Source organism: Marmota monax, unplaced genomic scaffold, assembly GCF_021218885.2.
Source record: "Marmota monax isolate L192 unplaced genomic scaffold, Marmota_monax_Labrador192_F-V1.1 WCK01_AAM20220418_F8-fsc00081, whole genome shotgun sequence".
Taxonomy (NCBI): Eukaryota; Metazoa; Chordata; class Mammalia; order Rodentia; family Sciuridae; genus Marmota; species Marmota monax.
In genome coordinates this window covers 4,386,422-4,413,797 of record NW_026695234.1, presented here as the reverse complement: position 1 = coordinate 4,413,797, position 27,376 = coordinate 4,386,422, and the positions used below count along the sequence as shown (strand labels likewise).

The following is a 27,376-nucleotide window of genomic DNA, read 5'->3' as shown; positions in this document are numbered from 1 at the left end:
CCGAAAACTAAAAAATAAATATTAAAATTCTCTCTCTTTTTCTACAAAAAAAAAAAAAAGAAAGTTTGAGGCCAGCCTGGGCAATTAAGAGACTCTTGTCTCAAAATGAAAAAAAGGACTGGGGATGCAGAGGAGTGGTAAAGCACCTCTGGGTTCAATCTCCAACACACACGAACACCAAAAAGGGGGAAAAATAGAGAATGTTTCTGAGTGCCTCAAGGAGTTAATCCCTTTAAGGGGTTAAATCCAAAGTCTTGGAAAAAAAAAAAAAACCTTTAGGGGACTGGCTCCTGAAACTCAGGGGTACAAGCGCTTGCCTAGCATGTGCAAGGCTCTGGGATCAATTCCTAGCACCACAAAAAAGGTAAAAACAAAGCCCCTCAGGGAACCAAACCTTTAACATAAAGGCAGCTGTTTCTATTTTAAAGGGGAAAGAAGCTGAGGTCTTTATCAAGGACCAGGCCGAATCATTTCAGGTCAAGCCACTCTGCTCCAAGAGTGAGCTGTCCTGTGTTCAATGCCCACTGGAGAGGCTTGCTTGATTTAGCTCACTGTAGCCCCTGTAGCTCACTGGGCCCCATACATTTCAGCAAAGAACTGCGTACCCAGACCAGCAGTTCATTTGAAGGTGTTTTAGGTAATTATCCCAGGTGTAAAAAAGGTGTCATGAAGGAGAATGACCTAAGAAGACATGCTGAGATCTTTAGAAGTGTGATATGACACCTCACCCCTAAATATTTTGGCCAAAATAAAGGATGTATAAACAAATATAAGGGGTTGGGGTTGTAGCTCAGTGGTAGAGTGCATGCCTAGCATATGTGAGGCACTGGGTTTGATCCTCAGCACCATATAAAAATAAATAAAATAAAGGTAATGTGTTCGTCTAAAAATAAATAAAATGCAGGAAAAAATCAGTACTCAGTGAATCTTGATGAATAATATAGTTTTCAAAATGCACTCTTTCAGCTTTTCTATAGAATTGAAAAATTTAACAAGTGAATAACTTTTTCCAGAACTTACTTGGAGAATGAATTACATGGCCCTTAATATGCTTGGAGCCCTTCCTGCATTCACACCCCTCCCAAATCAAGATTCCACCACTTACCAGCTTCTTTCTCAAAGCTATTATTTATTCTGTACAAGGTTCCACTGTACATTAGACATTCTTCTACTCTTGCTTACACAGTAAACAAGTGTACACCAGCCCTTGGGCTCAGATTCACAGGTCTTCCCTAGAAAAGGGTGTCAGGCCAGGTAAAACTCAGGGTGTCTTTCTCTGGTGCCTGGTCCCAGGAGCACTGGGATGGTCCAGGCTCCCTGGGGCACAGGCTGGGCCCAGCTGTGGGGTGTGCAAAGTGCACAGTGCTCCATGCCTCAGTGCTGAACAACTTTGCTCTCTGGGATGGCATGGAGTTTTGTCTAACAACTTAGGGCAAAACCCAGGAATCATACAACAGAGGCAAGATGTCCCCAGACACCCAGGCTCCAGCTCCTAAGGAAGGACCAAAGGCCAACACCAAGAGGAGCTGAGGGGTGGCATGGGCATCCCTGAGAAACTCGGTCCAGAGGGCCTGTGTCTAGGAGGCTCTGAGAAGGGGCAGGTGGCAGGAAGGCAAGGGGAAAGGGATGTTAAAAGAGAATAAATTAAAGGAGAGAAGCTCGAGGGACAGGGGGCTTGTGCTATCCTTCAAACAGCTAGGGAGTAGACCAGGGTAGGTAAGAGGTGGCGGGCAGGAAGGACTGATACACTATCTTAAGAAATCGTTTTACCTACTTCCCTCTTAGCCTCACTGCAATGCACAACGTACCAGGGGCTCAGGGCGGGACCCTATTTCCCCCAGTGGGTTTGAACATGGCACTGGGGAAAAGGGAAGGGACTGAGGGATATTTCAGGGAGGGGCAGTTACCCCCTGGTCCCCAAATGCTATAAGGCACAATTCTTGGAGGCAACTAGATTCCATCGAAAACAAAATGAAAAACCCAAAACAAAAACTTGTTTAGATCCCAGGTCTACTGTGGTGTGCTTGGGCCTGGCCAACCCCGCCTAGCACCACAGGGGGCTAGCACTGGGAAAGTTCTACTTGAAGAATTACACAAAAAGGACCAGCCCAACATGCCAGCTGTGACGAGGTGTGGAGGAGAGGGTCTCCAGTCCGAACACTTTCATTACTGTAAGTAAAAAAAGCTGGGCATTAAAAAAAAACCCAAACCAGCTTTCCTCAAAGATGTCCCCTTGCCTGTGCCCTTGGAGTTAGCAGCGTTAAGAGGGCTCTTGGCTCATGGGTGCTTCCTGCTCTGGACCGGTGAGCAGGTCCAGGTAGAGACAGGCGCCAGCTCCTCAACGGTGCCATGATTCAGGCAATGAGGCTCCCAGAAGGCTCCAGAGGGCGCTGTCTTCCCAGGAGGCGCAGGGGCTGGAGAGGACAGCAGGTGGACGAAGATCTTCTCCCCACAGACTGCTGTTGTTTATTACACACAGGAAAAAACCACAAGCTTAAAAATGCACACAAGAGAAGCCGAGGGAGCACTGTGCTGACTCCGGTCTCTGTGTCCAGTGGATCTTCCCGCCAGGCCATGGCTTGGGGGCACCCAGCTCCTTGCTCCAGACCCTGACCAGGCTGCATCAACTCCTGCTCAGCAGCTTTATTTTAGTTTATTTTTCTCTTATTTGTCAGGTTTTTTTTTTGTTGTTGTTGTTTTTTTAGTTTTTTTTGTCTTTTTAAAAAACTTAGGGTGTGGGGCCACCACAGGGAAGGGGGAAGGGCTGTAGCTCCTTGCTGCTACATACGGGAGGGTGGACTGGCCAACTCGTAGAAGAGCAAATAGGCGTCGCTGGTGCGGACTTGGCTGGAGGACATGGGCGTGACACTGTGAAGAGAGCAGGGAAAAGTCAGAGTCCTGGCCCGGGAGGCCATCAGGTTCACAGAGCTGAGTGGCTGAAGAAGTGTGAGGCCCCTGTCTCTCACTTCTCTATTACACACCCACCGCCAAACTCTGTTGGTTTGGTTAATACTGGGGGTTGAACTCAGGGGAACTTTACCACTGAGCCACATCCCCAGCCCTTTTTATTTTTTAAAAAAATTTGAGACAGGTCCTCCCTCAGTTGCTAAGGTGGCCTCAAACCTGGAATCCTCTTGCATCAGCCTCCCAAGTTGCTGGGACTACAAGGCATGCGCCACCAGGCTTGGCCCAACTTCTGTCTTTTGATAGCCTCAGGATGGGCAGACTTGTGTGTGTTAAGTAGCTTTTGAGCACGCACTGAGAGACATATGGTCTGACAGCCAGGAGCCCTGCCTGAGCCCCCTCTCTCACCTGGAGTCATTGAAAGTGTGCCATTCGCCTGTCACTGGACTTCGGCAGTAGGCTGTATAATGGCCGCCCATGGTGGTTCCGGAGTGATTGGACACAGCATACAGGTTGTAAACAGCGTGGTCTGGGGAGGAAATGCAAGGCATTGAGTCCGGAGGCATTCTCTACCGCCCTATTCCCTCCTCCTGCCTCTTCTTCCCAATCTTTTGCTAACTCATGTTAGCTTCCTGCCATTTCCTTGCTTCCCACCTGTATCTTAGACACTGTGCCCTGATTCTTCACTTCTTGAAGATACTCACTGGTGTTTTCTGAGGCAAATTCTCTCAAGTCCAGGTCTTTTAGTGGGAAATTCACAAATGTTGTGAGCTTGCTGGTTCGTATCCTGGATTCTGAGAACCGCTTCAGGTCTGGGATTGATGAGTTAAGGACAGATGGCATGGCAAGGACAGAGGCAACTAGATGAGACCACACAAGCAACTGCACCTTCCTCAGGAAGCAGAAAAGCAAACACAAGGAAGTCTACAAGTTTTAAATTTTCCTACTCTGCTCCCCTCACCAAAATCTCTTTGTCATCAGTCATTCTCATAAGTCAGGTCCCTGCTAGGTGCAGTGGCACAGGAGGCTGAGGCAGGAGGACTGCAATTTCAGTCAGCCTCAGCAACTTAGGAGACCCTGTCTCTAAATAAAATTTAAAAAGGGCTAGGGCCAGGTGCAGCAGTGCAAGCCTGTAATCCCAGTGGCTCAGGAGGATGAGATAAGAGAATCACAAGTTCAAAGCCAGCCTCAGTAATGGCGAGGTGCAAAGCAACTCAGTGAGACCCTGTCTCTAAATAAAATACAAAATAGGACTGGGGATGTGTCTCAGTGGTTGAGTGCCACTGAGTTCAATCCCAAGTACTCCCCCCGCCAAAAAAAAAAAAAAAAAAGCCAAGGCCCAGGGACCTTAAGGATACGGAGCACCAAGATCTTTGGGAACCTCTGGATGGAGAACTTCTTTATACATCTTTTTCTGGCTCGGCAGCGACAGCATGTCTGAAAGACAAGATAAACAGAGCTAAAGAACCTGTGGGAGAAATCAAAGGGCAAGTCCAGTAACTCCTCGGCTGGACTTTCCCAGAGAAGTCTCATGGAAATATGTTGTTGCTGTCACCAAAGGATGACTTACTGGCTTTTCATCACCATCAAGCACATCCTCTTTGGTGAAGAGCCTCATGCAGTCCATTAGTGTTACCTCAGGATAACCTCGCTGGAGAAAAAAAAAAGTAAAGGTCAGCTGTTGATGACATGGAAGGACAGGAGGGAGCTCCAAACGTGGGGCAACAGTAGTGCATACCTTAGCAATGGGCAGTGAGAGGTCCCAGAAGGGATCAAAGACTGTAGAGCAGTAACCACAGTCGGTACATGTCAGGGAGCTCTTTAGCTGCCCAACAAAGAGATCTGGGAAGAGAAGGTCAGGAGATGCTGAACACGGGGGGTGCACACAGTCTTCTCACTGTTCCTGCCTCAGTTTGTTGGATGTGGGCAGAAGCACAGTTCCCCGCAGAATGACTCTTAAGGCTTTTCTTTTTTGCAGTGCTGATGGGACCCAGGGCTTCACACGTGCTAGGCAAGTGCTCCCCCATTGGGCTGACCCCAGATCTACTCAGGGCTTTTTTTTTTTTTTTTTTTTTTTTTGAGAGAGAATTTTTAATATTTATTTTTTAGTTTTTGGCGGACACAACATCTTTGTTTGTATGTGGTGCTGAGGATCGAACCCGGGCTGTACTCATGCCAAGTGAGCGCGCTACCGCTTGAGCCACATCCCCAGCCCATACTCAGGGCTTTTCATGCTCCGCTCAGGTGAAACAGATTACAATAAGGCAGCCATTTTTTCCGTCTGTGCACTTACCCCCAATCCGACTGTCTTCTCGTTCTAGATATTTCCTCCACATCTGTCGCCCTTTTTCATCATCACTGGGAACCAAAGAAGGAAGAAAACTAGGTCAGAGCTCTAACCATGTTAAGCTTAAGGGTATGTCAACGTGGATCTTTGATCTTCAAAAGCAAATCTGGTTCTCCCCAAAATCATTTACCCCAAAGAAATAGGCTGAAAATTCAAGTTCACAAAAGTTTTGTTTCCATATAGCATCCTCCCCTACTTACGGGAGATGATCAAGGTTCTCAGGGTTGGACTTAGGCCTCACTGTGACTCGGTTCACCTCATTGTGGAGCCCATCCAGAAGAAAGCGGAGGAACTCCTGAGCATCCTGCTGACTAACCCAGAGAAAAAAGTGTGAGCAACACTTCTGTATCAAGGCTCTGCTCTTGCTGCCACCCACCCTGGGAGGACATGTCTGCAGGGCCCTTACTTATAACCAACGAAGCGTGGTGCATATCTCTGGATCTGGGTCTTGAACTCAGAAGGGCTCACCACATCATTGGGGGATGAAGTCCATATGGTCTGGATTAGTTTTGCAAACTCTGTTGAAAGAAGAGAACAGAGAAAGGGTGTGGAGGGCAGGTGAGATATTTTCTATAAGAAACTAAAACTAGAATCCCAACAAAAAGTAGGCAAAGACAGAAAAGTAGAGAGGTATTTCTAAAACACAACTATTTGCACTATTCGAGTAGAGTGGAAAAAGCATCAAGTGAGGAAGCAGGGCCATGTCCATGCAGGATTCCTCACCTTCCATGAGGGTTGTGTGTGCATTGCTGGTGTGGCTGAGGTCCCGCATATAGAGCCTCTGGAGGCAGTAATCTCTCAGCTCCCGGGTGTTGCTCAGGCACTGCAGAATCGAGTTCATGAAGCACTGCAAGAGATGATCCAGAAAATCAGCGGGTACCACAGTATTGACCTTAAATGTCCCCCAAAGATTAGAAACTTGGACCCCAGCCCATGGTGCTGGACATTTTAAGTGGGGCTCTAGGGGAGGTCTTTAGGTCACTGGGAATACACCCTTGAAGGGGACTGTGGGACCCCAGTCTCTTTTCTCTTTCGTGTCCTGGCCATGAGGTGAGTGGTTTTGCTTTACCATGTTCCTGCCATGATGTGCTGCCTCACTGTAAGCTCAAAGCAATAGGGCCAATTAATTGTTCATGAACTGAAACCTCTGTGAGCCAAAAACCGTGTTGTCTTTATAAGTTGATTTATCTCTGGTATATATTTATCTATACAGTGGGGGAGATCAAACTTTTATGTGGCATCTCTATTACTTAGCACCAAAGTCTCTTTGTTTCATCTACCTAGAAATGAACTTCTTACAGCCTCAAGTTTCTCTTTTTCTATGTGAAGGGGGTGAAGTGAAGCAAATTGCTACTATTGGCCCAGGAGACATAACTGGTTGTTTACAACTGAGGTGAGCAAAAGGGAGTGGGTACGCTGGACAGAAGGGGTGGGAAGCAATGGGTATCCTCAAGGAGAAGGATCCAGGAGAGGAGCAAGCTGACAGTTAAAAGGGGAACTTCCTTTTGGCAGTGCTTCCTGCTGGGGGCGGGTGAGGCAGAGCCTAGCAATTCCATGAAACACTCGCCAGGAAGGACAGGTACCAACTGCCCTAGAGGGCAGGGAGTCAGTTGGAGCCAGGAAGGGACTCTGGTTAAATTTTCCCAGTCAGAAGAATAGGAGTGGCCCCAGGAAAAAGGTAGGCTAGGAAGAACTTACCGTGTTCCCAAGGTTTCGAAGACCAGCCAGACCCTGGGCACTCTTAGAATTCTGTAAGCAAAGAACACAAAATATGTAAGAATGAGGCAAAGTGGCTGGCCCTCTGCTGGGCTCTCTCATGCAACTGTCTGCCAGCTGGAGCCATAGCAGCAGGCCACACCTGTTTTCTTTTCAACCTTAGTCCCTGTACCTTGGAGGAAAGAGGGCTGAAGAAAACACAACTAAAACACAACTATTTGCACTATTCGAGTAGAGTGGAAAAAGCATCAAGCGAGGAAGCAGGGCCATGTCCATGCAGGATTCCTCACCCTCCATGAAGAAGGCTTATTAATTTCAACACACAACAAAAAATGTTCTTCAGGGGTTTTCTTTCTTGTATGCACTACATATTCCCCATCTTTATGTTATTGTAAATTCTCTTCTACAGTAGTGACTGGAGATTAGAACTACAGACTAGGGATTCATATATTAGAGTATTTAAGTCCCAAATCCAGGCCTGTCTCAAATGACCTACATTTAGACTAGATGTCCAATATAGAAAGCAGCTATCCTAACAGGCACTTCAAGGAGCTTATGAAAAGTTAAATGACAAAACACCCAATTAAGTTTCGATATTCAGCTGCGAAAAACTCAAGTCGTCTACCATTCTGAATTGTCAGAGACAGGTGGAATTCCTTCCAGCTGAGCTCAGCTCCTAAGGGCTGATGAAAGGCTGGGAGAATCCTCCCTGCCTGGTTCCGGTTTCAACATCCTGACTGGCCACTGACTTGAGAATCCTTCTTATGGCATACTGCAGCCAAGCCGAGGTGAGCACCTGGCTGAAGGTGCCACTCTTGCTCTTGTCTCTATTGTGGAGGTTGGTGAGGGGGCTGGAGAGAGAGCAGGTGCTAGATTGCGGACTCTGAGCATTGTTTGTCAAGGGATCTTGGCTAATCCTGGGCATACCTCCAAAGGAATCAGAAGACCTTCAGCCCAAAGGGTTAAAGAAACAGTTTACAGGTGAGTCTGCCGCTCCCTCTTTCAGGAAGGGCACCTGGGAGCAGGCAACTCTGGAGCAACACTGGCTGGGGCATGCGTGGGGCCAGCTCAACCCTGATCAGAACAGGAGCCTGAAATAACTCAGCTAAAATTACTCATGCCATGTGCTGACAGCCTCATAGGCTGTCAGCAGCTCAAAGCCCATGAGATTGTCAGTTGGGGGTGGGTGGGGAGGAGCAGGTTGAAGGAGGGCTTTTCTCAAGAACTGCCTTGCCCATCCCATAAGTAAGAGGATCCCTTCCCTGGCCAGTTGTCAGGTCCAATCCTAACAGGTAAGGGAGAAAATACAACCAGAAGAGAGACCTGATTTAAAACTGGGGCTGGAAAGAACGCCTACTGGCAGCAGGTGGGGTGTGAGCATCCTGCTTGCTGGGGATGGCAGGATGCAGCCACAAACAAAATCTGAATTTTACCTCACTGACAATCTAAACCCCAATGTTCTAGGAAAAGGGTCACCAGAGATGATTCCCCAGGACAGAGATCTTATTAGCATTTTCAGGCAGAATTGATGAAAGATTCCCAGGGGGCCCAACAACAACAACAACAACAAAGGCTACAGAAGTCTCCATGTTGCCCATTTGGAACCATACTTAAATGTTAAGTGTGCCCACACAGAATGCCCACTCTTACACCTATTTTTGGCAGTGCTTTATTAGCTCTTATCCTCTGTGCCTCAGACGACATCTGTCTAAACAGGCTGTATATGCAAAGCATTCTACCACTGGTGACCATGTCCATATACACCAAAGCAGGCCCTCAGCTGAGACAATATCACACCAAGCACTAGTGGGGGTGGGGAAAGGACACCAGAGTCATCTGCCTACAGAGGCACTCCTGTTTTCACTCTGACCCAGCAGTGGGAGGTAAAGGAGGGTGTTTCATCTCTCATGGTTACTATTCCTAAGGATCTAATACTTCTGTTGGTCTTGGGGTGGGGAAAGGAGAGAGGATCCTTTAAGGCATCACTAGACCCCTCTGCTAATTTTAATTTTTCTTTTTTAGGATGGGGAGTTGTGCTTTTGTCTAAAATTTCCTGAGTTTAAAACTGCATGCCAATTTCTGAGCACTCTGTGTGGAATGTGGGGGGTAGCAGTCAGGGGTAAGAGACTAGGGGAGATCAGGGCTGCTCTATGCCCAGCCAGATATTCTTCTGCCATGAATAGGAAATCAGGAGCTCTAGGGAAAGTCAGCACTTTCCATTCCAGAGAGGAACAAAATGTTCCAGGAGTGACCTTTCTTACAGGGCAAACAATCCTACCTCAGCCTGGCAGGGAGAGAGAGGCTAGAACTTGAGGAGGTGGGATAGAGACCCTGCAGAGGCAGCCTTTTACAGGGAAAGCAGAAGGAAAGCTGTTATGCTGAGACTCATGTGCAAAGAGTTGAGAAAGTTTGGACCCTGTGCTCCCTTATACTAAGCCATCAACAAACCTAGTTTTGACTCTGTAGCAAGCTCTGTTCTAGAGAGCAGATGCCACCTCTAGAGTTGGTAAATAGCACTCCTTTCCCAGGGCAGGAGCCAGGGCTCAAAGAGTTGTCCCCTGGGCTAATGCAGAGGTGTCATCTTGGGTATGGGGCCTACTGAGGTTTTTGTCTTCATACTGGAGACCCCAGTCTTCATATTGGAGACGCTTTTTACCTGCGCAGGGAGGGTCAGCCATGAGTCCTGGCTGCAGCCAAGGAGCCCAGTGTGGCCCTGGCACGGGGCAGGACACGCACTGCCAACACGGGAGCTGCTGCCTGTTACATAAGACCTGTCAAGCTCAGGCCCCTTCTCCCTTCCCCAAGGGGACGGTGCCCAGCCTCAGTCCCAGCATTACTCAGGGCAGCTGCTTCCATTGAGGGATCCCCTGCCTACTTCCCACACCTGGAGGGCCTGCAAGAGAAAGGAAGTTGCCCCCTTTTACCTGTCTGCAACTCCTCTGCCCTTCACGGGGTCAAAGGACCCCGTCACCAACCCCTGGGCGAGAGCCCTTTGGGAACAGAGTGGGAGGCGGCCCCTTCGACCAGCCTTCCTTGCTGGAGTCTGGCCTGGGAGGAGTCACCCGGCAGAGTCCAGCGTGCTGCCGGTTCCCTCACACACCAGCCCTAGTCAAGGTTACGCTTTCCTGCACCTGTCCTGATAGGTGCCCGGAATTAAGAGACCGAGAGCCACCTGGTGCCCAGGTCACCGACAGGGAGGGTAAGGGGGACTCGGAGGTTGGGACCTGGACAAGGGGAGGGGGCAGCGAGTAAGAGTGTGATCACCTGGGGAGGGGGCATTCCTTGCTGGGAGACCATGGGAAAGGAGGGGTGGGGGCTGGGAAGAATCCGTCCCCCCCGCTGAGGGGCGCGTGGCGGTCCGGGGACATCCTGGGGAGGAGGCGGGACCCCAGACCCTTGGCGTGGGGGGTCCCGGAAAGGGGCCCGCGTACCTTGGCTTTGTTGAGCAGAAGCCCCACGAAGGTGGAGAGCAGCAGGGACGGGGAGAGAGGGGAGCGCGGCCTCAGCTCCTTGGCGAGGGCGGGAAAGGGGGCGGCCGGGGGCTCCTCGGGCAGGGTCACCGTGTACGAGGTGCGCATGCTGGGGGGCGGGCGGCGGGCTCGGCCCCACGTCTAACGTTGGTCAAGGGGGCACGGGGAGTCCCCGCGCGGTGCCACAGCCGGCACAGCAAGGCCGGCAAGGCTGCCACAGGACACGGTCCGCGGCGCCCGGCGGTAACTGTTACCGCGGGGCGGACCGCGCGCCCCTCCACCTCAACCTCCCCACCGCGCGCCGCCAACCGCCCCGGCTCGGCTCTCGCGCTCCCGCGGACTGCCAGCCGGGCCGGCGCCTCGGGCCCTGCGACGTCAGCGCCAGGGCGGAGCCAGACCCGAAGCCCCGCCCATCCCCGACACGCGGACACCAGCGAGGCCGCAGGGCCTGCCCCCTGCCGCTCGCCGGTTCTGCTCCGCGCCGGGCAGCTAGGTGACCCCCGGCCCGACCCGGCCCGACCCGGCCCGTCCGGGTCCGCCAGCAGCAAAGGGCTGTAGGTCCCCCGGAGGGGGCGAAATCGAAACACGCAGCCCCAACTCAGAACAAGTTGTCGTTGGGGGCCGCAGAGGACGCCTCCTCAAGACCCAGCGTCACGCGGGTGAGCTTCCGCCCAGGCAGCATAGAACCCCGAACTTTTGGGTGCCGCAGATCATTTCGAGGACCTCACGAGAGCTCCCTACTATTTTCAGGGCAAAATGCATACATGGCATAAACTTGTGTTCAGCATTCAGGGGGACCCAGGCCCTCAATCTGTGTGGGTGGATGGGCCCAGGTAAAGAAGAAAGATTTCCACGGCCTTGGCACTGAGTTTCCATCCTCCAAGCTTAGTTTGGCCCATCATCAAGAGAGGCAGTACTGGTTTTATAAGGTACAATAGGTCACCGGCCCTTTTGGCCCCAGGAAAGAACCTTTTTTTGGGTACCCAATTACTCAACTCCATCTCTTTGAGAATCTCAAATTTGAGTCGTTTGTGGGAGGTGGGGAGATCAGGGCTCAGCTGGTGTTGGGGTGAGCATTCTGCTCTGACCCCAAGTGCAGCAGTACTTGGAAGAACCAGGGGGTCTTGAGGGGCGGTTTTTTTATGCTCCGCCCCCTCACCTAAAACAGGGAAGTGCACGAATCAGCCTAGAGAAAGTATCTTGTTTGGAGCTTGCTGGCTATTTTTAGCCAGTATCTTTAGAGTTTAAAAATACTCTGAGAGGCAGCAGTGTGTGCTGTTACTCATCTGTGGGCTCCTTCTGTTCCTCCTGGCGTGCTCATCCCCACATGTACATGAGCATTGCACACATGACCACAGACACATGGAGATTGGGCCCGGGACACATGTGTGGGCTAGGCCACCCACAAAACAGCAATTTAGTGATAATGGGAGGGAGAGTATCATCACCATGACCTCTTCTAGTATTGGTGACAGCAGGAGGGGGCAGGTGACAGGAACCGCAGGCTGCTGTGCTCTGTGATCCTTGAGGGCAGTCTTGTCTGGAGTGTGATCTCCAGACTCTGACCTAACCTGGACACGGCAACAGCCTTTTTTCCTCCAAGCTTCCTTCTCTCCAGCTACGCCCTTTAGAGCAGGTCCTGTATTGTCTGCACAAAGCTTGAATTCAATAGCATTGTGTCTTCTCTGAAACAACTACAGTGGCTTACATCCAGTCGGGAAGACTCAGGTAATGCCTAAGGCCATTCTCCATGGCTTCCCTCCACTGTCACCATTCTCCTGCTTTTCTGCTCCCTACCACCAACTGAACTGCTCTTATTCTCTGCTTAAAAAGAAAACTGCCAAACAACAACAGACCTGCCACTGATTAAGTCCTTATTAAATGTCAGACACTATTCTAAGGGCTTTATATATATTATCCAAGTTAATTTCCATAATTACATGATGAAGTAGTAACTATTATCTCTATATTACAGATGAAGCCCATAGAGGTCAAATGACTTGCCAGGATCCGAAGGCTAATAAATGATGACACTGTGGAATTTTGAGCCCAGACCTGTCTAATAACTCACACTTTTAACAATTGCTAAGAAATTCTGGGATGCCCTTTCTGCTCTCTGCCAATTACTTACTTGGAAATTCTGCTCAAAACTCATATCTTCCACAGTCTTCTCTAATTAACTCCACCCAGTTCTAAACACCCCATTACTGCATATCCTCAGTCTACTACTAGCATTCAGTTTGCATGCTATTAATTCATCTTAATGTGTTTATTTTTGTTTTATAAGTGTCTCTAAACTTTCGTAAATGGTCTTAGATTGTGTGTGGTTTGTCTTGGTTGTGCCAGCATGCTGAAGCCTCCTCAAGGGCAGGGTTGTGGATTCTCTTAATGAGGTCTTAATGAAGACAGACCAGGCTCTGCTGGGAATCCTGCAAGTCCCACTGAGCCTCAGAGGGTGGGGTGTGAGTCTGGTTCTGCATGTTGAGCAAGTGTGCTGTGGGTGGGGGGGCACTGCCCAAGAGTGTTCACCCACTGCAGCATTTGGCCTGTGTCCCCATGACTTAGAGCCAGTGACGTGAGCACTCCTGCCCCAGGACAGCTTGGCATTCTGCCATGAACATTCTCAATCGTTCCTGGGATGCAGGAGATTGGCAGGGAGCAGCTTGCAGGAGCAGCTCGCTGGGAGCAGGGTGGGCCAGATGGGGAAAGCTCTAGTGTGCGAGTGCTTTGAGAAGTCTGGGGTGAGTAGAAAGACTTCACACAGGATTCAGTCTTATCCAGAAGGTCTGGCTGCTCCCAGACACAGCGAACAAAAAATTACAGCTTGTTTCTCAACTAGCCCAGTCCCTGGGAGACCCTTTTTCCCTAGTGCCATTTCTTGAAGTGGGCTTTGCACAAAGGAGATCATCTTTTGGGATCTGAGTGTGGCCTAGGCTCTGTGACTTTCTATGCTTAGGTATATCAAGATAATCTGAGCTGGGCTCATTCCTGAAGCCCAATACTCCCATTTCTCAAAACTTGGGCTTGCCTGCTTCCCATGTAGGATGTCATGTTCTTCACCTCACATCCTTCCTGGCAAGAGATGGAGTATGAATACATTAAACTCTGAATTAGCTCTGTGAGGCCAGGACCTAAGATTGTCCTCTTTCAGATCTGAATATTGGTCCAGAGTTTGGTGACATTGCTTGGGCTTAGGCATATGTCTCAAGGCCAGTGGCCTGGTTCCTAGCAAGTACCTACAGTTGCTATAGTAAATGGATAGACTGGTGGTCTGATTGACAGAGATGAAAAGGTAGAGGCTCTGAATCCTTGTTAGGGGTTGAGCTTGTAGTCCACAGTGTGCCTTGGGAGGAGGGTCAGTCTGCTTCCCTCACTAGCTGGAGGAAGTTCTGTGTCCCTGTATGACTTGGATCCCCCCCTCCACACACACAAGGGGCCAAGATAATTCTCTGTACTCTTTTAAGCCCCAGGCAGTCTGGCCTGAACCAGCTGGATTCCAGAAGCCCACATACTTCCTTCTCTTGCTTATACCTCTGTTCGGGGTGCCAGTTTTACTTATCCATTGAGGTAAGGGGGGCAGGCAAAGAGCCAAGTGTGCAGCTCTGGGCTTTGAACATGATGTTTATTTCTAAAGCCGATGGTCAGTGGAGCGGCTCCCCCAGGGGCAGGGAACATTTTGCCAGGCTTGGATTAACTTCTGCATTGCTGAGCCCCACCCCAGCACCACATTAACTCCTGAAGATGTCGTGGGGTAGGGGCAGAGGAAAAGGCAGGGAGGATGGATGGTTCTGGTCACTGATTGAGAAATCAAACCTGGGTTTGGCAGTGCTAAGGCCACCAACCAGGTCACAGCCCACAGCCAGTCTTCAAGGAATGGAGACATCAGCATCTTGCTGATTCTAATCAAACCACAAACTAGCTGTCCTTTCCTTCTCAGCAGCTAGTACTGGCCCTCCCTGGCTGTGAGAACTCTCCATTAATGCTTTCCCTGAGTGACCTTCCTGTGCTGGCAGCACAGATTCAAGTCCTCTGGAATTCTGATCTCCTCAGGGTAGCTGAGTGAGCCTGGGGTGAGGATGGGCCCCAGGGTCTCAAGCTGCCAAGCTGGACAAGCCAGCAGGGATGCAGTCCAATGTGGCCAAGTCAACAGGAGTAAGGGATGAGAGAGGAAGGTCAGCTTCTCTCTCACCTAGGAGCTCTTGGGCAGCCCTGCCATCCTCAGCTGCTCTCCATGGAGAACCGCCACTTGCTGCAGGGCAGCATTCAAGTCCAAAGTCCCACCTGAGAGGAAAATCACATGACCTCAGTTTATATAATCTCCCTGTCATTGAACAGCTGGAACCCAAGGCCTCAGAAGATGAGTCAGCAGCCCCAGGGGCAAATAGGACCCAGGTACTCAGGTTCCATCGCTTGTAGGAATAGTACTCTAAGCTGAGAACAAGGGTGTGCAGGAGAATTGGCTGGGTCAGACTCCGAGCCTTGGTCTCTGACTCTCTGTTGAGGAGCAGGTGCCCAGCCTGCTGACTGTGCTCAGGAAGGCCCTGGGCCAACCCCTGGCTCTTCTTGGGGAGAGAGGGGGAGTCTGGGAGGGGTGAGTGTAGGGCTGATGCCAGCAGGCAGAATGCCAGGGCTGGCAAGGAGCAGCTGGAGGGGTGGAGCGGAGGAGGATTAGGAAGGATTGTAGGGGTTAAAGCGCAGCCTGGCAGGGCTCAGTGGGAACAGCTTGTCCTTCTACAGGCCCCAGGAACAGGAGAGGTGGGGCAGAGTGGGGAGATGATGGGTCGGTGCTCCAGCTCCTGGCTCTGCAGGGCCTAGCCACCTGGGCTGGCTTGTAGTCCCCACTGGGGATAACCAGCTATTATTTTTCACCATCACTGCCCTGCCTGGCTCACCTGTCTGCATTTTTAGCCGAAGGTGAAGCCTTTGGGCAGACCCTCATTGTCCTAACGCTGTGCTGCACCCCTCAGACTGGCATTTTGTTGGTGTCTGCACAGGCACGGGGAGGGGGTTGTTCAGAATTCATGTTCCTCCCCACCAGTTCTTTACTCATACTCAGTGGAGTCTGTAATATTCCAAGTTCATGGTGGCTGTTACTGTTAATTAGGGGAAGGAGTCTCGTTGGAACAGTTCTATTCCTGCTCAGGGCTTGCGTCTGACCTCCCTTTCTCTTTGAAAACCAACTGTAGGTCAGGTTAGCCCTTTGAGAGTCCTAGGGTATAGGACACACTTCCTCACTTGTTCCTCCTACAGGGGGGCCTCTCCCCACTGCAAAATACATCCCCCCTTTATCATCTCCATCCCATCTGAAGTTTATTTTTGGTGTTGGGGATGGAATCCAGGGCCTTATGCATGCTAGGTAAGTGCTCTACCACAGAGCCACATCCCCAGCCCTGCCTCTTACGTTTGAATGAACTATTCCATAGCATTTTACTGATTTTAGATTCCCCACATTCATTATTTGTTTTGAGCCTCGTGGCATTCCTGTGAGATGGGCAGGGCAGGTGTGATCATTCCCTTTTATAGATGAGGAAATACAGCTCAGCTGATAGGTGTCCAAGATTTACAAGGCAAACTGTACCTTCCAGAGGTCATGGGAAGCCTGCCTCAGCCTCAGATGACCTCTTCCTTTCTCACCACTGACTGCACTTAAACACACCCAGGACAACCTCCTATTGTTATTATTTGAGAACTGATTTCTCTAAGTGAATTGTGAGTACAACAAAGGCAAACCAATGGCTTGCACATCTCTTGCCTTCCAAAGCACCTGGAAGAGTACAAAGAGGATTGACATTTACTGAGCACCTACAATGTGCCAGGCACTTTCACATACATTACTGTTAATTCCTCACAAAATGTATGAAGTGGGAACTATGAGCACTCTCATTTTACAGAACAGGAAACAGGTTCAGAAGTTAAACAACCTACTCAAGCTAGATGCTGAGCACTCAGTACTAGGCATTGAGTGTTGGGCTAGTAAAGCATGAATGAATGGATAAAAAGATGAAAAGATGCCCACACCCCAAATGGAGATCTGAAGAGAAACTGGACCTGATTTTAGAAAGAAGTGGACTAGGCCACATGAGCCGGGTTGTTCTCACCTGTATAGGACACAATCAGCTTCCAGAAGTGAGAACAAAAGGAGTGAGGTAAACAAAGGTCTTAGGCCTCTGAGCCCCCTGAAGTCACTGTAGGGCATCCCTGACCACTTAAGAGTGTTGTGAATTGCTTCTGGATGGGGGCAGAGGGGAAGGATGTTAGGGCCACTGTGTTTGTCCCAGGGCAGTGTGCCACTCCTCTGAGGTCCTCTCTCAAAGCTTCTCTCTCCCTGGTCCTGGGGGTTAGGGTGGGGCCAGTTGGGCCCTTGGGAAGGGCAGCAGACTCCAGGGAGAGCTGGCCTGTGAGGAAGGAGGCAAATTCCCAGTGGAGTTTGACTCCTAGTTGAGACACCCTGCTCTCTCATGATAGGGTATTGGGGTAGGGTCTATAATTCAGTATTTGGGGAGCAGGTTTTCAACTTGAACATGCTTAGAAATCACACGAAGAACTTGTGACAAGGGCAGATTCCCAGGCATTATCTCCATAGAATTTGTGTCAGTGGGTCTGGGTACACTGTTAAGTCCTGCAGGTGATTTTTGATATAGGTAATCTGCAGACTCCTCTTGGAGAAACACTGCTTACCAGAATGTTCTGTTTTGAGCAAAGGGAGGCAGTCCCCAGAAGCTTCTAGGGCCTATGCCACCTCATGAACAACATCTGACTTGTCCAAGTGAATCCTGCTCCACCTTAAGCATACCTTAAGCACAGTTCTGTGAGAGCAGGTGTTTCTCTTCCGGGTCAGCTCTCCTGACACAGTCTCACACTTGCTTCTACACTAGGTCTACTAGTTCTACTAGCTCTTTAGTACAGGCAACCCTGCCTTGTGGGGGTCTAAATGACCTGGGAGACTCCAGCTTATCTGTCTTCCTTGGTACTTCCCAGATGGCCCAGCAAGACCAAGGCTCTCTAAGTAATGCCATCAGAATTGTTTTCTCAAATCTTTAGTTATGACACACTTTACAGTGCCCTGTCTCTAGAGCTGGACCCTTACTCCCTTTGCCTAGGCAAGAGCTCTAAGCAGCATTTCTTGCTGTGGCACAGCTGTTGTTCACAAAAGGCACATGACCTATGAGAGGGAGAAAATAAGGTAATGGAGATCACACAGCATCCAGCCCTCTTGCCTGTATGCCTATCTACCTGTCCATCCAGCTATCCATGAATCCATTCACCCACCCACCCACTCATCCATCCATCCATGAAGTCAGCAGGTCAGCTGAGTTCCATGCTCTATGAGGCACAAGAGGGATCTAGAGATAGGATCTTTTCCAGTCTCTGACAACTCGCCATCTAATGGGCACACTAATAACTACAGAAAAGGTGGAATGTAGTTAATGCCTCTGGAGAGGTATTTTCAGGAATTAGATATGAGGGAGACCATGCTAGTCAATTGGTCAGTCTCCAGCAAAGCTGCTTTCTTGGTTCCAACCCACACAGGAATATAGAGGTATTAGATTGTCTCAAGCCCTAGTAAAAAATGTCTCCACAATTTTCTCCAAAGGCACTTTAGTCCTGGTGTCCAGACATGCTGGGCCTTAGCCCATTAGTGTCCATTAGAGGAAACTTCCTCTTCTTCTGGTGTCTTAGGCCCAGATGTAAAGCCTGAACAAGAGAGACGCAGCCAGAGCAGACAGGACCCATTTGCCACAAGGAACCCTGGTAGTCTGGAGGCCCCAGCATCTAGCTCTCTGGCATTTTGTCCGGAACAGGATAGGTGGAGGATAGCAGTGTGTGTGTGTTTGTGTGTGTGTGTGTGTGTTTGGGGAGTAGCCAGGTCATTTGGAGAGTGATGCTGAAGCACCTCCAAGCATACAGGTCCTTGGGAGAGCGGGAACCCTCTTACCCTGGCAGTGTGACAGGAGGGCACCAGACACGCTGGGATGACTTTTCCTGCTTGTCTCCACTAGGCTTGCCATCCACCATCAGTTAGGTTGGAAGTCCTGACCTTAACCTGGCTCTTCTGCATTAGCAGCTGTCTCCCCAGCCCATCACTGGGTCCCCAAGGGTAAACTCACCAAGGCCTCTCGTACTGGTGAGCTGGAGCGGCTGGGCCCAGGGGCCTGGCCCTTGCTCTTCTCCCACAGCGTGTAGCGGCCACTGGGTCGGAAGGTGGGACTGAGAACTTCAGGGACTCGTGAGGAAGGGGCTTGCGTGAGCACCTGAGGTGCACTGCCCTTGCGACCATAGTTCTCTAGGTAGTCGGTCAGGTACTCCGAGCGGCTGGCTGCCTGGTAGAGCCCCTGCAGGGCACAGAGCTCCTTGCGTGTGCGGGCCAGCATAGGGCTGTGGCCTAGGTTCCCGGGGTCTATCCGGTAGCCATCTGAGGTCCGGTAGCTATCTGAAGTCCGGAGGCTGGAGAAATCCCGAGCCAGGTCTGATTGGCTATTCGATTTCTTCTGGGTCAAGGTTACCCCCTGGTCACGAGCATTCACAGGCAGGTAGCTGAGGGAGTTGCTGGTCACTCCGTAAGGGAATCCACTGCCCCCATTAAGTCCACTGCCTGAAGACCGCTCAGTGCCCCGGGTCTGACTCTCTGCTCGCTTACTACCCCTGATGATGTCAGGTCTCAGCAGGGGGCGTCCCCGGTCATAGTCCAGGATGGAGGAGGGGCCATAAGTGCGGGGACGGGGGAGGAAGCCCGTAGCGGGGCTTGGCTTGAAACCAAGCTTCTCCTTCTCCAGAAAGGAGGCGGCCAGGTTGGCCCCATAGGAGGAGGGGGTATAGGTGCCATAGCCCGATTTGGCATAAGGGACATCTGTGTAGCGGGCCGATTCTGTGTAGCGCTTCAGGGTGGAGGAGAGCTGGGACATCCTTCAGGGCGGCACTCAGTGGGGTCTGGGAGCCTCATGGGCTGAAAGACAAGGAAAGCAGTTGTCAAAGGGCCCTGTCATGTGCTGGCCCTCCGTTGTGCCTACCATCCATCCCAGATAGACCAGGACGTTAGGGCTTAACTGGGCCATCCAGTCGACAAGAGGCTACCTGGCTGCCAAGAAACACACACACACATTCAGGTGTGCCCTTGTAGTCACACCAACATCCATGCATTCACAAAAGAAATCAGCATCTGCTATCTTGTCCTCACCTCTGCAACCTTCTAAGCCACAACCCTTCTCCAGCCAAATCCTATCTGGTTCCTGTGCTCAGATTCTGAAGAAACTTCTGAGCTGGGAATGCTAGGTTCCCGGGGTCTAGCCTGTAGCCCGCTGAGATCTAATAGCTATGTGAGGTCTGGAAGCTGGAGAAATCCCACTCCCACCCCCTGACTGAGAACTCTGGACTTTTTTCAAGAGTCATCATGGATTCCTGCCCTCTGACTTAAGTAACGAGCAGGAGCTCTTTGGCATTGTAGACTGTCTGCTGTGATGACCTGAAGATCATGGGAAGAGATCTCTCACGAGGAAAAAAGGCTCCTGAGAAGAAGTGATGGGGATCAGTGGGCAGGGGAGGTGGTGAGGGAGCATTCAGCAGAGGGACTGGACATCAGTCTCCACACTGCACCCCAGAGTGCTTCCCTGAGAATGGAAACCTGCTGCTTGGTCCTGCAGTGGGGATACTGCTATGGCCAAACCCACCTTCTTTACTGAGCTTAGCCTTCTGCGGAGTTAGGGCCTCAGGGCTTCCCAGGGATTCTCCTCCCAACAAGGATGCTAAATTGCTCCTGTTAAAACTTGATTTGGTCAAAGGGGCCCCCTAGAGGCCAAAATCCTGCACTTCAGGTGACACCACTCCTCCCTGGCCAGTGGGTCTGATGAAGGAACACAGAATGTGGAGCTTGGAGGTCCCTAAATGATCATGCATTTTAACTTCTCTGTTGGACAGATAGGAAAAATGATGTGGTTTGATCAAGGCCACACTCTGGCAAAGTCAGGATTGGAATCCATGTCTTTTAGTATGTGGCCCAGCACTCTTTCCATTTTTCTCCCCCTTCAAAGTTAGGCTCAGCTGGGGATACCTATAGTGCCACCATCACCCCAGCATAGCAGGCTTCATCTCCACTTTAGCAGGAGTGGCAGGAATGCTTTAGAGAGAGGAGCAAGTAGGCTCAGGCCCCTTTCCTCAAGGGTCCTCAGGGGCTCTTGGGGAGCTCCCTTGGTGTGGGGATGAAGACCTTTCTAAGACTCTCAAGATATCGTGTGTGCAGGGGCCAGCTTTGATTCCCTGTGAGAGACTAGCTGGGCAGTTTTTTACTACTTTTTTAACCTCTTTGAGCCCAATTTCTTCACCTGTAAATGAGTATAATGATTATCATCATGATTCCTATCTCACAGGAATAAATGAGATAATAACACGTGAAAGCCCCTAACAATGACTAGTTATTATCTCCTCTCCCAGCCCCTGCCAGGCAGCCTGGCTCTTCCCTATAATAATAATGTCAGGACTGGCCATCTCCCAGCCTGGCCAGCTCCTGACCTCAGCCTAGGCACCAGGCTTCCTCCTGCAGCCCTCAGAGAGATTAGTGGACAGTGGGCAGACACCTAGTTGTTTAACAGACACTGGCTCAGGCAGCCCACAGCCTGCGTGCGTTAGACCAGCAACCCAGCTCATTAGAGCAGAGAGGACCTGGTGCCAAGCCCTAAATGCTTAAGGCTTGGCAGAAATCTCTAGAAACCCAATCCATGCAAGACTTGGGATAGATGTAGGGGTGGGAGATGAGCAAGTGGTGACTTCCATGTAGGACCCAGAACATCACTCTGTGACTCTGCTAGAGGTTTCCAGCAGTTTTAATTCCAGGCTGGCCTCGGGAAGGCCCATCCACCTTACTCTCTGCCCTTACTTGCTTGGCCCACGAAACCCCTGCTACCTTTCATGTACTCTCCCTTGTCCCCTGGCTCCCACCTCCAGCACAACTTTCACTCCTATCTAGGAAAAAGTAACTGGGGGACCATCTCATCCAGGGAAATGATGGGAGAGAGAGAGGCTCAGGAGTGAGGGCAGAGGACCAGACCTGCTCTGTTTCACTTTGGAGAACTCCATCAATAATGCAAAGTCAAAGAGACTCCAGGTCTCTGGAGCTGGGCTCTGGACACCCTGCCACCAATCAGGTATTCCCTCACCTCCAGGGCATGAGCTCATGGCTAGTCTTTAACAGCTCACCCTCCCCTCCCCAACACTCCCGGGGGAATTGGTATTCTGCGGCAGTGCCTTAAGCCCATGACCTCTCCAGCCCTGCTGATGACGCAGAAGTACTGGGCCAAACAAGGTACAGCAGATAGGAACAGGCAGCCCTGGAGGGGGGGGGGGGATATGGAGGTGGAGCCATACCTTCTGTCCCAAAGAATCCCAGGAGGGATCCCAGATCCTGGCTCTCCCGTCTTCTCTAATCTGGCAGGCAACTGCCAGGCCTCCGCCCTCCCCCAGCAACCTGGGAGACATGCCATCACTAACACCCCCTAGAAGCTGCCACTCAGCTCTGATATCTGTTGAACAGTTCTCATGTCTAGGGAGAGGGTCCTTACTGGGGCTTGAACACATCCCCCTACCCCCACCAAACCCAAGTCTCATTCTTCAGAAGAGTCCCAGCACTTTCCATATGATAAGACAGCTTGGGTTGACATTACCTGGCACTGCTGTCCCTGGAGGCTGCAGAATGCACCACGGGCGGGAGCTTGGGCTGGGGCCCTGGCGGTGGCCTTGCTGCGCAAGACAGGGACAGAGCGGGCACTCACATGGCTGCGAGTTTCCCTGTTGCCACAGGAACAGCCTGGACTGAATGGCCCTTTCATGGGGCAGTGGGAGGCCAGCCGATTGGCTGGGATCCCCCGTACTCCTCCCTACCCAGTGTGGGGCCCCTGCTGCCCAGCTCCTTTCACTGTTTACCCAGAGCTGGCAAGTATAGGCATGTGGCTTCAGGCAGCACCTCCCCAGGTGCCCGCCACCTTGGACAACAGGGGCAGTCCCCTACCCACGCTCCTCCTTCATGCCATCTTTTCCAAGTTTCCCAGCTCTTCCTTTCTCTGAGATTCCCCATCACTTTGATCAGTTTACCCCTCTTTAGAGGTGCACTAGCATTCCTCTGCACAGAGGAACTCAGCTTCCTGTAGGGGACATCTGATCCAAGCAGCTGTCACCTGGCCAGCTGGTGCTCTACACCTATGGACCAGGCACCAAGCACACTGAGGACTTCACATTGCAGTTTCTGATTTCACCTTCTCTGCAGCCCTATACCAACACGTGCGGCCCTCACCATGCGTCCCGCTGCCTTCTGAGCGTTCTTATCAGCCCCAGAAGTCTCAGTGCAGGGGTGAGCTGAACTTTTTCAAACAGAGGGCTGCCTCATACTTACAAACATTGTTGGAAAGGTCAAATTATTAAAAAATTAAGAATTTATTCACAATTCAAAAATAAATGTACAAGAAATTTAATAAGTGAAACTTTCAAATGAAGTTTTTAGCATTATATTTGTGAAGGTATTAAAGCTTAAAATGGCATTAAGACTTGGGGCACAGTGTTGACGTGGTCCTCCGGCCACGTAATAGCAAGAGGTGTTGTTATAATGCTCATTTGCTGACAAGGAAACTAGGGTCCCTGGAGTGATGTGGCCATCCCAGAGCCTTGCTGGAGCAGTCACAGAGTCGGGTTAGGACCCTGAAGCCAAGACCCCCACTTGATACTTTCTTGGGCTGAGGTAGGGCTAAGGACCTGTGAGGTGGACGTGGGGAGAGGACCACTGTAGGATCCGGGTGTCCACTCTCCAGCAACAGAATGGGGGTTACTGACTCTCACAGGAGCAGCCCTCTGGATTTTTTCCTGCAGGTGAATGAAAATGAAGCCAGGTGCAACCTGAGCCCCAGAATAATACTGATTGGCCATGAGATGGTCTAGGAGGCTTCCATTTCACTCATGGTGCCAAACTCCTATGTGTCCCCTGGTACCAGCATCTACCCCAGCTCAAGGTCCTTGGCCCCCTGGCTGTTTGAACATGTCCCCCAGTCTCCTAATCTGACTGCCGTTCAGCCCACTCCCCAAGGCATCTATGCTAGGTGAATAAGGGGTTAATGAGCCCTGTCCCCTTGGGGCAGCCATCTCCTTGCGTCAGCCACTGTCATTTCCTGTAGCTCACGTGAAGGGCTCCCTAACCTGCCCAGCCAGGGGAGGGACTTGCTCCCCAAGAATCCCAGGCACTCCTGGCCCTGGGGGCAGGAGATGGGTGATGCCCCACATCCCAGCAATCTTCGCTTGCCAAGATCTGCTTGGCTCTCTGGAGTGAAGATATGCTGGCTTCCTGGCCACAGAGCCCCAAGTAGCTTCAGGGTCACACCTAAACAGGGTTAAGTCTCTTCCTTCCTACCCAGGTGATCAGAGCAGGTGAATGAGGAGTTCTAGTTAGTCTTGCTGGGTGCTCGGGAGCGTCCGTGGTAGTGATGACCTCAGAGCTTCCAAAAGCTGCTTGCTAACCGCATCAGAATGTGCTGACCCTGAAGGCTAAGGGGGGTGAGACGGGGGCCCTGTTTCCCTCCACCTACACTCTCTGATTCTTAGTCTGGCTGCTTTGGTCCCCTGCTCCCCTGTCTGGATACAAGCATCCAATTCTGGAAGGTGGGGAAGACACAGGTTGAGGATGGGGGTGGGGCATAGTTATGTGCCCATTCTGTCTACTCCTAGGCCCCAGGAGCCTCAACCTATACCCCTCCTCTAACCTGTCACTAGCAGCTCTCCCTATCAGGAGCTAGCACTGAGGGACCCACTAGCTTATCTGCCATAGCAAGGGGTCATCCAAGGGAATTTGGATTCATCTCTATCTTTCTGGCTGCTGGTAATAGTCCAGGGGGTGGCAGTGGGAGGGGAGATAAAGAGATTGGAGATTAAGGCAAGCATCCTGACTGGTGGAGAATAAGTGGGTGGGCCCAGGGCAGCATCTCTATAGGGTGCTTCTTGACTTGGGTTTGGGCATCTACAGGTACAAGAAAAGGCAAAGAAATGGGCTCCAGGCAGTATTGTTGTCCTTACATTCTCTTTTGCACCTACTTCTGCCCAGGCACTCTCCAGGTGCCCCTTCCCCAGGGAAGAGTTCTGTCCTCCTCTCTCTCCTCTAGGGCTTTAGCTGTCCTCTTTACTCACCTCCCGAGGAGCTTTTGGTCTTGCCAACTGCACCCACCAGGCCCAACGGTGGCCTCTCATGAGCTCCCCCAAACTCATTCATGTCTGTCATCTGGACAGCTGCCCGGGCAAAGCTCAGACACCAAAGGGGCTGCTACTGACCTGTGTCCAGGGGCACTGGATGGGACCTGGGGGCTTCCTCCCCGGGAGGGCAGAGAACGCAGTGGAGAGCCCAGAAGCTGGAGTCTGACTCTGGGCTGGGTAATCCGGAGCTCAGGTTACGCTGGATATATATAGTATCTTATCTGACCTCCCAGAGAAGGCAACTTGCATTCCAAGCCCCGGGAGAATTAAAGGGGCAGTGGCATGCCCACTCTTCATGGGCCACTTGGTTTGACTGGTGCCGGCCAAGGAGTCCTGCTAAGGACTAAGACTCTCGGGAGGAGGCATTTTGAAGTGTAACAGTGGGGGAATTCAAGGGGAAACTGGATGGTAGAGGACTGGGGTGGAAATTGAGACAAAAATAGGAAGAGGCTGGATTCTGTGGAGCTGTCAGTCATAGAATTAGAGAACAGGAAGAAGCCTTACTGCTAGTTATAGCTCCTGGAATTTTGAGATGGAGTAGACCTAGCTCAAGGGCACACAGACAGCTAGAGGCAGACAAGACCTTTACTCAGGTTTCAGTTCACTACTTTTTTACGATAGACTTCTAAGTCTAGGCCTAAATTCCAGTTCTTCTCCCTATTGGATCTGAGTCAGTGAGCAAGTCACTTAAGCTTTCTGAATCTCATTTAGTCTGTAAAGCATGATTAATAAAATATAATAATAACAATAATAATAGTATACCTCAAAGTTGTGAGGATGAAATAAAATAATATTTGTAAATTTCCTGGCATATAGTAAGAATTCAGAAAATGATGATTGTAGTGAATACTTCCACTTCTTGTTTTAGTGAACAGCAGTATTAGTAGTAGCAGTTGGTGATCCTTCCTAGAAGAGGACCCTAACCTAGAAGAAAAAGGCCTCAGGCCACCCCTCAGGGAGTGCTCTGTTTTAATGCCAGAGAATAGCCCTGTGGTTTTCTGAACTGGCCCACATCCCAAAAGTGGGAAGGGCAAATGCCAGTTGTCATATTCCCAGATGTCCAGTCCATCAAAGTGAGACAGGACAAGCCCATTTGGGTTCCCTCCCCATTTATCTGGAAAAATATAGCAAGTGTAGCTTCCCCCAGACTGCCAGGAGACTCTCTGGCCCCTCTGGAGTGGTTCCACTCTACCTGCTGGAGGGCTCGGGATTCCTGGGCCGAAGAGCTGTGCTGGGCAGGGTCACAAGGAGGAGGAGGGTTCTTGTCCTTTCTGGCCTTGGTGCACCTGTCTGCTCTCAGGATGAGTCTCCTGTTTCTCGATGGCTCTCCCTGAGGACTGGGAGGACCCGTGCTGGTGCCTCCACCCTGTCTCAGCACAGGCCACTGACTCAGCCTGGGTCCTGATGATGCACTTCAGAGGACGCCCTCATTCCAGTCCTCATTCCAGTCACCATGCATCTGTCTACAGCATCAAAAGAGCAGGGGAATGCCCCAAAACTAGATCATCAACCCTCTCCTTTCCTCTGGCTTTGCAGGTGGATTTGAGGGGTGTTCTCATGCTTGGTCCTGGGGAGATGAGCAGCCCCTACAATTTTCCAACTCAGCCCTGTTTTAAAAGCATCCAGGTTAAGAGCTAGGACTCTCCTCAGAGGAGAGCAAGGATGGGTTGGCCTGGGTGTCCCTTGGTTAAGTTGCTTGCCTGGAGCACCACATGCCCACTTCTGGTTTGGGATTTAGGAGAATTTCAAAGTTGCCTCTTTCTGATTTGGGATTGGTGGAAAATCTCTCCTTCCGTTTAACTGCTGCGCTCCCCAAAACCCCTCCCCACTTTGGCAAACTGACCAGAGACAGCCCCCAGGAGCTTTAGGAGCAGGTAGTAAGTGAGCTACAAGCACACGTGGGGAGGGGGGTCGTCAGCGTCCAGGCATCACTCTCGGGCCACATATTACACCGGGCACAGCGACCTGGACCCTCCGAAGCAGCATTTCCTTAGAACACACTGATCTGTGCACAGATGGCTCTTCCTGGCACCCTGCGCTGTCAGCTGGCAGCCCCCCTTACATAGTGGGACCCACAGCTGGAGCTCCCCCGCACAGCTGGCCCTCGCCCTACATTTCTAATGTCCATTCTGCCCAGACTATCGTTGACACCTCACTTTCTGAGCTTCAAACCGGCAGTGACCCCCACATCCCTCTTCCAGGATCTCCGACAGGTGGCACATACCTGCCTCTTCTCGGAGGATGGACGACGAGTCGAACCGGGCACAAGCATGGAGCTGCGGGTGAGTCCTGGCTGGCACTGGCGCGGCGCAGCGAGCAGCAGCTGACGCAGAGGGCTCCCTGGCCTCGGCTCCTGCCCGCCTCTCCCCCACCTCCGCCCGGGGCCCAGAAAGGACCTCCCCGGGAAATCGGCGCCACCCAGCGGGCAGCCGCCTCATCGCGCCAGGGCCGGCAAAGCCACACCCCGCGTCCCCCGTCACTGACCAACGTCAAGGCTATTGGCTTGTTCCTATTGTGACATCACTAGAGCCCCGCCTGGCTAGGGTCTCCCAGGCAACCAATATCTACAGAGAACCACGTGGAGGAAAAGCACGCCAGTTTGGAGGGCGTGGAGCACGGAAAGAAGTGGACTGGAATGTGACACGATGTGGCAGGTGGAAGGTATTGGAAAAGAAGCGGGGGTCACTGGAGAAGGTTGGAACTTGAGCCCCGGGGCATAACAACT

At 51.2% G+C, this 27,376-nt stretch overlaps 1 protein-coding gene and 2 long non-coding RNA genes across 13 annotated transcripts in view; 2 read left to right on the top strand and 1 right to left on the bottom strand.

The window, feature by feature from the left end:
* Nucleotides 1-1,109: 1,109 nt before the first annotated feature.
* On the bottom strand, nucleotides 1,110-27,002 carry Usp2 (ubiquitin specific peptidase 2). Of its 5 annotated transcripts, none has more exons than XM_046438697.2 (13): nucleotides 26,876-27,002; nucleotides 18,546-19,381; nucleotides 6,950-7,000; nucleotides 5,975-6,098; nucleotides 5,658-5,769; nucleotides 5,452-5,562; nucleotides 5,198-5,262; nucleotides 4,643-4,746; nucleotides 4,475-4,555; nucleotides 4,263-4,341; nucleotides 3,609-3,716; nucleotides 3,313-3,433; nucleotides 1,110-2,868 (listed from the first exon to the last, which is right to left on the bottom strand). In XM_046438697.2, the coding sequence occupies exons 2-13, from the start codon at nucleotides 19,338-19,340 to the stop codon at nucleotides 2,781-2,783; spliced, it is 1,839 nt and encodes a 612-aa protein (XP_046294653.1). In that variant the 5' UTR covers nucleotides 19,341-19,381; nucleotides 26,876-27,002; the 3' UTR covers nucleotides 1,110-2,780. The 5 variants fall into 5 exon arrangements, with proteins under 5 accessions (XP_046294653.1, XP_058433158.1, XP_046294652.1 ...); XM_058577175.1 differs by lacking the exon at nucleotides 26,876-27,002 and adding an exon at nucleotides 25,844-25,999; XM_046438696.2 differs by lacking the exon at nucleotides 26,876-27,002 and adding an exon at nucleotides 24,730-24,852.
* LOC131423956 (uncharacterized) overlaps nucleotides 9,653-27,376 on the top strand; it is a 74,989-nt gene continuing 57,265 nt past the window's right edge. For 2 of the 7 annotated variants that reach the window (XR_009226196.1, XR_009226194.1), the window contains exons 1-2: nucleotides 9,773-10,166; nucleotides 26,853-27,312. This is a non-coding gene — a long non-coding RNA (uncharacterized LOC131423956). Of the gene's footprint in view, nucleotides 10,167-10,868; nucleotides 11,097-26,852; nucleotides 27,313-27,376 lie in introns of those variants that run through there. The other 5 variants (XR_009226197.1, XR_009226193.1, XR_009226199.1 and 2 more) reach the window with 5 other exon arrangements.
* LOC131423957 (uncharacterized) lies at nucleotides 11,103-12,749 on the top strand. Its single transcript, XR_009226200.1, has 2 exons — nucleotides 11,103-12,165; nucleotides 12,413-12,749. It is a non-coding gene; the product is annotated as an uncharacterized LOC131423957 (long non-coding RNA).

Bases quoted from the DNA above. Each gene is read 5' to 3' on its own strand.
- Usp2 (XM_046438697.2), bottom strand. From the start codon at position 19,340: ATGTCCCAGCTCTCCTCCACCCTGAAGCGCTACACAGAATCGGCCCGC. The intron at 4,342-4,474 runs GTAAGTCATCCT...CTTGTCTTTCAG, and splicing joins TTGATGGTGATGAAAAGCCA to ACATGCTGTCGCTGCCGAGC. The intron at 3,434-3,608 runs GTGAGTATCTTC...TTTCCTCCCCAG, and splicing joins ATTTGCCTCAGAAAACACCA to ACCACGCTGTTTACAACCTG.